Genomic DNA, 12,051 nt, shown 5'->3' with positions numbered 1-12,051 from the left:
AAACTGAGCTAAACGACTCACTACACTTTTTCTTTTCTTTGGAAATTCAAATTAGCTTTTTTTCAATAAGCAAAATATAAATCATAATTGTTTGTAGATATTAAAGCACAAGAGAAATAAGAACTTTAAAATATCAAAACACTGTAATTTTCTTCCTTTTTTTGAGCTCTGCTACCCTTGCCATCTGCCAGGTGTGCCTGATAAGCATCCAATAAAATTAATAAAATATGACATAATAATGCTTTTCATTACATGTCATTTTTTCCCATGAAAATTTACATTTTTTGAGAAGTCTTATAACCATGTGGAAATGGCATCGCAAAATAGAGGTGGCTGTTACTTTAACTTCCTAGGATTATATATATATATCTAAAGGGATTCGCTGTACAATCCTATTTTATTATTCTTACCCCGTGGCCCTAAAAACACAGAGGGCGGATATCAACTTTTATGCTGATTTGTAGTAATGCAGTTTTACAATTCTGTGCAACAAAATTTTTTTAAAAGCCCCAGCTGCACAGTACATATACACCAGATACTGTGCATTCAGTATTTTTGGTCCAATTTTATGGAACTTCCAGCTGAGGTCAGACACGCCCCCTCCCTGTTGAAATTCTTCTGTCTTCTGAAGGCCTTTTAAAAAATTTCAGCAGGCATTTCAATTGAATTCAGATTTGATAGTTTAAATTGATTTTTGTACACCACTTAGTCCAGTTGTAATTGAGTGGTATATCACTTGTCAAAATAAAATTAAAATACAATAAAAATATATGGAAACTTGAAAAGAGTTGATATATTACTATGGGGGAAATGGAATCAGCCTTGGTGTGTAAGCTTTTAAAAAACAACACACACAAAAACCAACCTCCCATTAGCTTTCGAAAATATGCTCCAATTCAGAATGAAACTATACATGGATTAAATGAATTATAAACCATAAGATACACAACCCAGAAAAGTTTGCACAGGTCATTAAAAAAGCCAAACCCATCAATAGGGGATTTAAGCAGGAAGCTTATGAAGATAGTGAACAGCATGGGTGCAGCCAGGATTTATGTTGGGGAGGAGCAGGCTTCATATTGAGGGAGGAAGAACCTCAGTTAAGTATTTCTATTGATTTACTTGATTTAGGGGGGGCAGCTATCCCCCTGCCCCTGCCCCCCCCCCGGCTACACCCATTGTGCACTGACTGGAGTGGTGACTTCATATCATTTTCAGTAGCATTCAGCCAGATTCAAAGTGTTAGAATGGCCTATACCTTTAAACCTCCCAATGTAGAAGGAGAAGAGGTAGTTGTTCTATAGTCCATCTTCTTCTTTGTGTATTGCATTATAAACCTCAAGCCCTGGCCAATTGAATGAGGTTGAGAAAACAGCGGACAAGAGGACCAAGGCATCAGAAGCCACAGCTGCCATATCTCCTATCACCACGGGGTAGTTAATGATAGATGACTGTTCTTCAGCTTCAAAGCAGGCAAACCTAAGGGAAAGTCATTCAATGAATGTGCAGTGACCACATTTTTGAGGCTGAAGGGATTTTGACGCTTTAGCACTGCAGACTACCTTTTACCAAGTAGTCACAGAAAGACGATGAGTAGTTCATAGTAGTACTTTACAGAAGTGTCTTATTTTACAGAGGATAGCTCCTTTTAAAGAGAAAGGACCATAAGGAAGGAGAGAATAAGAGCCCTGATAGTTTTAAATGGGTGAAGCAGTTATTACTGTTGCATTCCAGTTGCAATTGATTCAGTTCTGTGTGACAGATTATCTACTTCGAAGGACTCTCTCAAGTGGGCATGAAATTGACCCAATGTACAACTTTCTATGTCAAAGCACATGGGATGTTATTCACCCTGGAAGTTATCACAAGCAAGATCACCTTAGGAGCTGCAGCAAGGCTTAGAATGTAATGCAGCAGCAATTAGCCCTATCCTCATCCTAAATCAGAATCCCCACATTTTGAAAGCCAGGGAATAGTTTGATAGCAGAATACTTCTGTCAGTCCCAGATGTGACACTCATCTGAAAATTGCCTCTTGGGACTCAGTGATGTGGAAAGTTTCTGTCTGTCTCTCTCCTTCCTCTCTCTATATAAACAAATAGCACTTCATTATGCGGTCATGACTTTTCTATAAAATAATAACTGAGCAATTATTTTGCTACCTAGGGCATTTTCCTAGGATAAATAGCTGGTTATGACCAATTGCTATATTCACTCCATCTGTCTATGGGCAGTATCTCAGGCATTTGATTGAAAACCACAAATAAAATATTTCTAAGGATTTATCATAACGTCAGGCTTCTGAATAATTCAAAAATTGTGTTGTTGCTGCTTCAGTTGGGGATATCTCTGTGGAAGAACTCATTTTGTATATGTGCAACATTAGTGTCCTTTTTGTCTTACTTGTGCAAAGGGGTAAAACACACTGTGGGGTGGCCCAAGGCACTATTTGATCCCCAGTACTATTTAACTTCTGTGTGAAGCTTTTTAAACCCTGTGGGTGGGTAGTTTCCATGTCCAGGAGACAGGACAATTTATCTGTTCTGGATGGGGTTTCTTACCCTCAGAAGGAAAAGATGAATAGTCTAGAGGTGCTTTGTCACTTGAAGCAGGGCTTTGTCAGTGGTGGCACCCTAGATTACGGAGCTTTTTCTTACGGAGGCTTATCTGATCACAGCACTAACAGGGTTTCATATAGTAAATCAAGACCATTCAGCAGCAACTATTTGTTGTTTTTATGTCCATATTTAGCTCTGTCATTTTATCACTGCTGGAGCTGTGATTATATTGTTTTGACTTTGCTTTTGTACGTTTGTTTTATATTGATGTTAATCTGCCTTGTAAATCCTTTTGGATGAAAGAGAATAATATAAATATTTTAAATAAATATAAATACTTTGATTCCCTGCCTGTAGAATTTACAGTTTGTCAACATATAAAGCAGCATATTTCATACTAAAATGGGTATGAAAAGCGTCTCTCCCTCCTTGTACTTTTTGCAGCTATAGTCTCAGTGGTGGAAACTCACAGTTCACAATCAACCCTTCAACCGGGCAGATCATCACAAGTGCTCTGTTGGATAGAGAGGCTAAGGAGAACTACACTTTGTTCGTCGTGGCCAAGGATGGTGGTTTCCCAAAGGCTCTTTCCAGTTCTACAAGTGTCCTTGTCACTGTTGCAGATGTCAATGACAATCCTCCCAAATTTCAGCACCACCCTTATGTCACTCATATTCCCTCCCCAACAAGTTCAGGTAAGCTGATAACAGCAACATGATACTAACCTTACAGTTTTTATAGCACAGAAAGAATCCAAGATAACAAGAGGGGAAGAGACTTTTAAATCTCACTGACCACTGAGGTTTTGTTATTGTTGTCTATAGCCTATTAGGGTTTTCGCTAGCGCTGCACTAATTTTGGGGAGGAATACACTTTTCATACAAAATATCTTAACTAAATCCTGTCCTAAATACAGTGGTACCTCGGTTTAAGAACAGCCCTGTTTACGAACTATTCGGTATACGAACTCCGCAAAACCAGAAGTAGTGTCTCGGTTTGCGAACTTTACCTTGGTTTACGAACAGAAGCCGAACGGTGGAAGGGCACCGGTGGTGGGAGGCCTCATTAGGAAAAGCATGCCTCACTTTAAGAATGGCTTTGGTTTAAGAATGGACTTCTGGAACGGATTAAGTTCGTAAACCGAGGTACCACTGTACCTGTTCACCTGCTTCACCTGCTGCCTGGCTCAACAATTGCTTCAATATTTTTTTGGTCAATTATTATCATTCTTACTGTTTGCTTCTGGCCAGCTGAGGAACCTAAACGCCATGTGATCCTATAGACATGGCATCAAGCATCCTATGGTCATGGTGTCATAGGATCTTACACAGTTGGAAATCTGACCAAAGGAAAATGCATCCCTTGCATTGTCCTCAGTCTGAATTAACAGGGAAAGAACGAACACAACAGCCCACTGCGAAGGCAACTGGTCTAGCACCCTACTGCTAGACGTGACCAGTGCATTATGACAAGACAAGCACCCATTACAACTCATGAGATCCCAGCACATTAGCAAATTTTGGTATCATAACCTGTTGTGTGAACTACGTAAATTTCAAAATGTTGCCTTCCATGCTGCACTGCTTTCAGTGAGATTAAATCCGCTTTGGCATCCCTGTCTGCATTAATATACCATTGGTCAAGGATGCCTGTAACATCCTAAATACCTCCTAAGAATGAACAATACATCTGCTAGTGGTTGTAATTTATTTATTTTTAAGTTTTATTTACAGTCTTTGTATATTGTCCAATAACTTAACATTCTCTGGGTTTGAACAGTTGCATGAGTATTAATGTTCCATTTCACAGGATTCATTACCTTATTTTTGTCTCCCTTTGCAGGTACATTTGTATTTGCGGTGACAGTTACAGACGCTGATGCAGGACCTAATGCCGAGCTTCACTATTCCCTGTCGGGGAAGAATTCTGAAAAATTCCACATTGATCCATCACGAGGAGCGATTATGGCTGCCGAACGACTGTCTGGCACTTCTGAAATGACATTTTCTGTTAATGTGAAAGATGGTGGCTTGTTGCCAAAGACAGATTCTACAACTGTGACCGTAAGATTTGTAAACAGAGCAGATTTTCCTCGAGTTCAGGCTGAACAGCACACTTTCACATTTCCTGAAAATCAAGCCGTTGGCACTTTTGTCACTTCAGTTTCTGGATTGTCATCTAGAGGCGACTCTTTGTCTTACTATATTGCTAGCGGTAATCTTGGCAACACCTTTCAGATCGACCAACTAACAGGACAGGTCACCATCAGCCAACCCTTAGACTATGAAGCAATACAGAAATACGTCATCTGGATTGAGGCAAGAGATATGGGCTTTCCGCCATTTTCTTCTTACGTAAAATTGGAAATGACAGTGATAGACATAAACGATAATGCACCACTATTTGAACGGGATCCTTTAATATCTGAAGTACTAGAAAACCTCTCACCTTCTAAAATAATTACTGTAACTGCTGTGGACAAGGACAGTGGCTCTAATGGACAGTTAAACTATGAAATTGTCAGTGGCAATAAGGAGAACAGTTTCAGTATCCATCGTACCAATGGGGAAGTCAGAAGTGTCCGACCTTTAGATAGGGAGAATGTGGCCCATTATACACTTACTATCAAAGCTTCAGACAGAGGTGTACCTGTTCAGAGTACCACTGTCCGGGTGCTTATTAATGTGTTGGATGAAAATGATAATGCACCCAAATTTTCTCAGATATTCAGCGCTCTTGTACCTGAAAATGCACCTTTGGGTTACACTGTAACACGAGTCACAACATCAGATGAAGATATTGGAGCAAATGCTGTCAGTAAATATTCAATAAGGGATACAAGTGTACCTTTTGTCATAAACCCCAATACAGGAGATATAACAATCAGCAGACTTCTGAACAGGGAAGATACAGATCGCTACAGAATCCGAGTTTCAGCACATGACTCTGGGTGGACGGTAAGCACAGATGTGACCATATTTGTAACAGACATCAACGACAATTCCCCACGATTTACAAAACCGTCCTATTACTTGGATTGCCCTGAGCATAATGAAGTTGGGTCACGAGTGATCCAGATATCTGCAACAGATCCAGATGAAGGATCCAATGGGCAAGTCTTCTACTTCATCAAATCCCAGTCAGAGTTTTTCCGAATTAATGCTTCTACGGGAGAGATTTTCAATAAGCAGCCTTTAAAGTTCCAAAACTCCAGCGGCCCCAGTAATGTCAATCTAAACAGGCACAGTTTCATCGTTACCTCATCAGATCGAGGCAGCCCTCCCTTGCTGAGCGAGACAACAGTCACAATCAACATCGTGGATAGCAATGACAACGCTCCCCAGTTTCTCTTTAGTCAATATTTTACACCTGTTACTAAAAATGTAGCTGTTGGTACCAAACTAATTAAGGTAACTGCCATTGATGCGAAAGACTTTGGTCTAAATTCAGAAGTGCAATACATTCTCTCAAATGACAACCTAACAGGTAAATTTGAACTGGACAGTAACACAGGCTGGATTTCAGTAGCATCGCCACTGAGGAATGATATGAATAAAAACTTTCTAATCAAAGTAAAAGCAAAGGACAAAGGTAACCCTCCTCTCTCATCAGAAGTGCCTGTGCAAATAGTTGTAACAGAGGAAAACTATCACACGCCAGAGTTCTCTCAAAGTCATATAAGTATAACTGTCCCCGAGAGTAATGCTGTTGGAACTATTCTCAGGACTGTGTCGGCAAGGGACAAAGATACAGCTATGAATGGACTTATCAAATACAAGATTTCTTCTGGAAATGAGGCTGGGAACTTTGCAATTAACGCATCTACTGGTGCATTAAGGCTTGCCAAACCCCTTGATTATGAGCTTTGCCAAAAACATGAGATTACTGTGAGTGCTGCAGATGGCGGATGGGTTGCTAGAACAGGCTACTGTAGCATTACCATAGATGTTATTGATGTGAATGATAATTCTCCAGCTTTTAGCCCCGAAGACTATTTTCCGAGTGTTTTAGAAAATGCCCCTAGTGGAACAACTGTCATTCGTCTCTCTGCAACTGATGCTGATTCCGGATCTAATGCTGTAGTTGCATATGCAGTTCAGTCTTCAGACAGTGATCTGTTTGTTATTGATCCTAATACTGGAATCATCACCACCCAAGGCTTTTTAGATTATGAAACAAAGCAGAGCTATCATCTCACCATAAAGGCCTTTAACGTTCCCGATGAAGAAAGGTGCAGCTTTGCGAATGTCAACATCCATTTAAAAGGAGCAAACGAGTATGTGCCACGATTCGTGTCCAAGCTTTACTATTTTGAGGTTTCCGAAGCAGCTTCTAAAGGCACCATTGTGGGAGAAGTCTTTGCAAGCGACCGCGATATGGGAACTGACGGAGAAGTCCACTATCTGATCTTCGGCAATAGCAGAAAAAAGGGTTTCCAGATTGATGACAGCAGCGGGCAGATTTATGTCACAGGACCTCTCGACAGGGAAAAGGAAGAACGGATCTCTCTGAAAGTGCTTGCAAAAAATGCCGGGAGCATTCGTGGTGCAGATATTGATGAAGTGGTTGTGAATATCACGATATTAGATGCCAATGACCCCCCTGTTTTCAGCTTCATGGTATACAACGTACAAATCAGTGAAGGCGTTCCTGTTGGGACCCACGTGACATTTGTAAGTGCCTTCGACTCTGACTCTCTCCCAAGTTGGAACAGGTTTTCCTATTTTATTGGCAATGGAAACAACAACGGTGCCTTTTCTATTAACCCGCAGACGGGACAGGTTACGGTGACTGCAGAACTGGATAGAGAAACTTTACCAGTGTACAACCTATCTGTGTTAGCCATTGACTCAGGATCACCGTCAGCAACAGGAAGTGCCTCTTTATTGGTGGCTTTGGAAGATATCAACGACAATGGACCCACCCTCTCCACCACAGAAGGAGAAATAATGGAAAATAGCCGGGCAGGGACACTTGTGTTGAATCTTCAGTCATCCGATCCTGATCTTCCTCCAAATCAGGGCCCCTTTTCTTATTACTTGCTTAGCACTGGCACAGGAACCAGTTATTTCAGTCTCAGCACTGCTGGAGTTCTCACCACAACTAGAGAGATTGACAGAGAACAAATTTGTGATTTCTACTTGTCAGTGATTACAAGAGACTCGGGCATTCCTCAGATGTCTTCCACAGGAACTGTGCACGTAAAGGTAATAGATCAAAATGATAACCCGTCACAACCCAGAACAGTAGAGATCTTTGTCCATTATTTTGGCAACCTGTTCCCTGGTGGAACATTAGGCAATGTAAAACCTCAGGATCCAGATATTTTAGACAGTTTCCAGTGCTCTCTTACATCGGGAGTTACAAGCCTCTTCCATATTCCAGCAGGCACTTGTGATTTAAATTCCCTGGCAAGGTCTACCGATGGGACATTCGATCTCACAGTCCTGAGCAATGATGGGCTACACAACTCAGTCACTAGCAGTATCCGAGTTTTCTTTTCAGGATTCAGTAATGCCACACTTGATAACAGCATTCTCCTTCGTCTCAGTGTGCAATCCTTGAGAGAATTTTTGACCAACCACTACCTTCATTTTCTGCGAATTGCCAATTCACAGTTAACCGGATTAGGGACTGCTGTGCAACTCTATGGGGCTTATCAGGAGAGCAACCGGACTTTCTTGATGGCAGCTGTGAAACGGAACAGCTATCAGTATGTGAATCCAGGTGGTGTGACTACCTTCTTTGAAAGCATCAAAGAAATCCTTTTCCGTCAAAGCGGAGTTCGAATAGAGTCTGTGGATCATGACTCGTGTTTACAAAATCCTTGTCAAAATGGCGGCAGCTGCTTGAAAAAACTGGGTGTGAGCCCTAAGTTACAGAGCCACGAGAGTATCCCAGTCATTGTTGTGGCAAATGAACCTCTCCGGCCTTTTACATGTAGGTGTATGCCAGGATATGATGGCACACTGTGTGAAACAGACATAGATGAATGTCTCCCATTACCTTGCCACAATGGAGGGACTTGCCACAACCTGGTAGGCGGATTCTCTTGCAGTTGTCCCAGTGGTTTTACTGGAATGGCCTGTGAGAGAGATCTCAACGAGTGCCTCTCGGGCCCTTGTAAAAATGGTGCTCTCTGCCAGAACTTCCCAGGAAGCTTCAACTGTGTCTGCAAAACTGGATATACAGGTAATTTTTTCTTCTACATGTGTGATTGTTCTGAATGCAACACAGAGATGAACTAGTGGTATTACCTATGAAGGAGCATCTAATCATACTACTGGCAATTCAAACCTAGATGTATTATTTATTTAGCACATGTGTATCCTGCATTTTTCCATCATGGAACTCAAGGTGGCTTATGTGGGGCTTCCAGTCACCCCCCTTTCCCCACAGGAACTGATCAGATCTGGACCTGCTTTGCTTCCATGAGGTGATCATACGGTGTGTCTTCAGTTAGCTCACACCCCAAGTTTATCATCCCACCATCTGCTGTTTGTGAAAACAAGGATCCCACTTGCACCATGCATTCAAAGCATTATTATACCACTTTAAACAGTCATGACATCCTCCACCAAAGAATCATGGGGACTGTATTCCCAGAATTCTTTGGGGGGAGTCATTAAATTGGTATAATAGTGCTTTAAATGTATGTGTGGAAGTAGCCTAGGTCTAAAATTAAACAGTGGATTTTTTAAAAATGCTTTTTTTGCCAGAAATTAGCTAAGCGTCAAAGCGTGCATGGTTCCATCCTACTTATCTGCCAGACAGCCTTGTGTAAAAATCATAATCAGGATTTTCAGCCTTTCTATTAAACATATCAGTTCGATATAGAGTGATGCCTCTTAGCTTTCTGCCAGGAAAGTATTGAGAGCCATCAAATGCATCTCCATTTAAATAGCATATGTGGCAACTGACACATGTTCACTGTTAGAGCCGCCTTGACATAAAAGACACTGATGGGATCTTTCTATGTATGCGCCCATCAGTGTAGCCTGCTGAGCCTCAGGTCACAAGTAATTATTCGTAATTGAATGGCTGTTCTAATTAACCTAATGATCTGAGATTGTGTTTCGCAGTGAATCATCACATCAAATTATTTGGCCAGCAGCGTAGCAGAACAATTCCATGCCACAATTGCGGGTAACCTTTTAAGTCATTAGCATCAGAGGTTAAATAGGCATGTACTTGCCAGCTCACTGGGACACCTCAGCAGAACACTCGTTTTAACAATAGCACACAATGCAGTCACATCAGTCCTGTAGCTTATAATTGGGGTTAATGAAACTACAGTGATTTGCTGAGGTGACTGTCATGCCTGACGCTTGTCACATACAGTATTTCCCCACATTGTAACACATTAATTTTCCCCCCATCTGCTGAAAGCAGAAATATGTCATGGAAGAAATTTGAAAAGTAATGTGTGTGTGTGTGAGAGAGAGAGGGGGGGGAGGGAGGGAGGGAGGGAGAATTAAGTGTTCTTATAGTGTGGGTTATGCTCTTGCATTCCCTCTCCAAAAATAAAAAGGCAATATGGTAGCAGACACAATACACCCATGTTAGAAATGTAAAGCGGCAGTGTTTTCTCCTAGGAGAGAATAATTGTAAAAGAGGAAAATCAGTGTAACTCATTGATTGAATTGGCAATTTACAAATATATCACAAAACAGCCCAAAGTAGGTTTGAAAACAATACAAGAGGAACACTGAAGGCAGAGACCTTTTCATCCTGTTCATAACAAAAACCTAAAATATATGTTACTAGCACCCTCGTTCCCAGTATTGCTTGGGAATCCTTAGGAACCAAAAGAGTAGACCTTTTGAAATTAATGAAATACACTTAGTCCTGTTCATTAATTTCAGTGGGTCTATTCTGAGTGACTTAGTAGAATACCATCCTATATGTATGTATGCATGACCCCTGTCTGGATCAAGGCAGCTGCTCTTCTCTGTAGCTTCTGTTGTTTTCTAAAGCAAGCTTTCCTTCTTTTCACTGTAAGTCTGAGTTCATCAATTATAGACCACTAGAATGGCTTCCCTTACCTTGCTGAGAGAGTACACAGGTTTTTTCACTGATTTATTATGTTTGGCCAGCTGCATTTCACTTCATCACACTATAGAAGCAATTAGGCTCATTGCAGTGAGCGCAACCATAATGAAAGATTACATCAGTGTAACACTGAGGTTTAAGCAATCTGTTATAATTATGTCTATTAATGATGATCATATTTTGTTTTGGAACGAATCAGTTGCAAGATGGGATATATCAGATGACATACAGTAGTGTGTTGTCTGCCCTTTCCATGAACCCCTCAGTTCCTCTTTTCTGGACCTTTTTAGGATGAGTTTTGTGGAATCAATTCAGTTTTTTAAGCAAGAAGTTGATCTGAAAGAGACTGCCATCTTAGAAAAAGTCTAACGTTATCTTAAATCAGTTCTTCCCAACAACTATATGCAAATACTCCATATAAAGCAATGATAACTGAAAGGCTTTTCATACGGTTGCCAGTGAATCAACAAAGCAGAAACTTAACTGCTCATTTCTCCCCATCCTTGCTGGGACATGCTGGCTGACTGGAGATTCAGTTGCATATTATCCAACTGTCATTATTTACCAGGAATGGAGAGAACTGGTTCTCTCTTCATGCTAAACCAAACCATGGCTTAGAGTATGTAGGCTTCCAAAGAGAGGATCATATCCCATTTGCCCCTCCCTGTCATTCTGTTGCTGCTATCCTGAGCTATGCCATGGCTTGGCTTAGTGTGTTGTCCAAACCCAGGGTCATGGCTTAGCTTTTTCCAGACTAACCATGAGCTGTAAACAAGTCCCCCCCCCCCCCGGTTTACAGCCTGTGGCAAGCTACCCATGAGCCTGGGTAGGGTTGCCATATGCCCTCTTTTCCCAGGACACATCCTCTTTTTCATGGTTAGAGTTGTCATAGCGATCCATAGTTAAAAGTAGAAGTCAGCAAATGTGGCACTCCTACCCATAGAACAATCATATTATCATGATGTTGAATTCCCCCCAGCCTTCAATCTATATATAGTAATACCTGTGGGTAAGTTGGATATAACTCAGTGGGGCTTATATCTGAGGAGACTTGTACAGCTTTGGGCTATTCTTTCTGAGTTTTTCTGTTAAAAATGATAAACATTATGTGGTTCCTATTCCAGATCCTCACAGTTTATCTTTGGGCATGCATGTACAGAATAGCTAGTAACCTATCAAAATTAGTCATTGCCCAGAGTGGCTGGGGAAACTCAGCCAGATGGGCGGGGTATAAATAATAAATTATTATTATTATTATTATTAAAATCCGTGAAATTGAAACTTGTAGATGAGCCTCTTGTAGACCTTCAGAGTTCATGAATCCAGTCATTTGGTGATTTGTTTAACTTCAGGGCATAATTTACCCAAGCAAATCACTAGTTTCTCTCATCAAAACATTATTATTTGAACCATATGCAATTAATTATAGAGCTGTGAAATGT

At 40.9% G+C, this 12,051-nt stretch overlaps 1 protein-coding gene across 1 annotated transcript in view; it reads left to right on the top strand.

The window, feature by feature from the left end:
* FAT4 (FAT atypical cadherin 4) overlaps window positions 1-12,051 on the top strand; it is a 139,854-nt gene that overhangs the window by 101,224 nt on the left and 26,579 nt on the right. The window contains exons 8-9 of the mRNA XM_053403450.1: window positions 3,002-3,252; window positions 4,400-8,749. Coding sequence (XP_053259425.1) covers window positions 3,002-3,252; window positions 4,400-8,749 — 4,601 coding nt within the window. The remainder of the gene's footprint in view (window positions 1-3,001; window positions 3,253-4,399; window positions 8,750-12,051) is intronic.

The sequence above is a fragment of the Podarcis raffonei genome, chromosome 9 (genome assembly GCF_027172205.1).
Source record: "Podarcis raffonei isolate rPodRaf1 chromosome 9, rPodRaf1.pri, whole genome shotgun sequence".
NCBI classification, from domain to species: domain Eukaryota; kingdom Metazoa; phylum Chordata; class Lepidosauria; order Squamata; family Lacertidae; genus Podarcis; species Podarcis raffonei.
The sequence above is the reverse complement of the archived record's forward strand: the minus strand, read 5'-3'. Positions and strand labels throughout refer to the sequence as shown.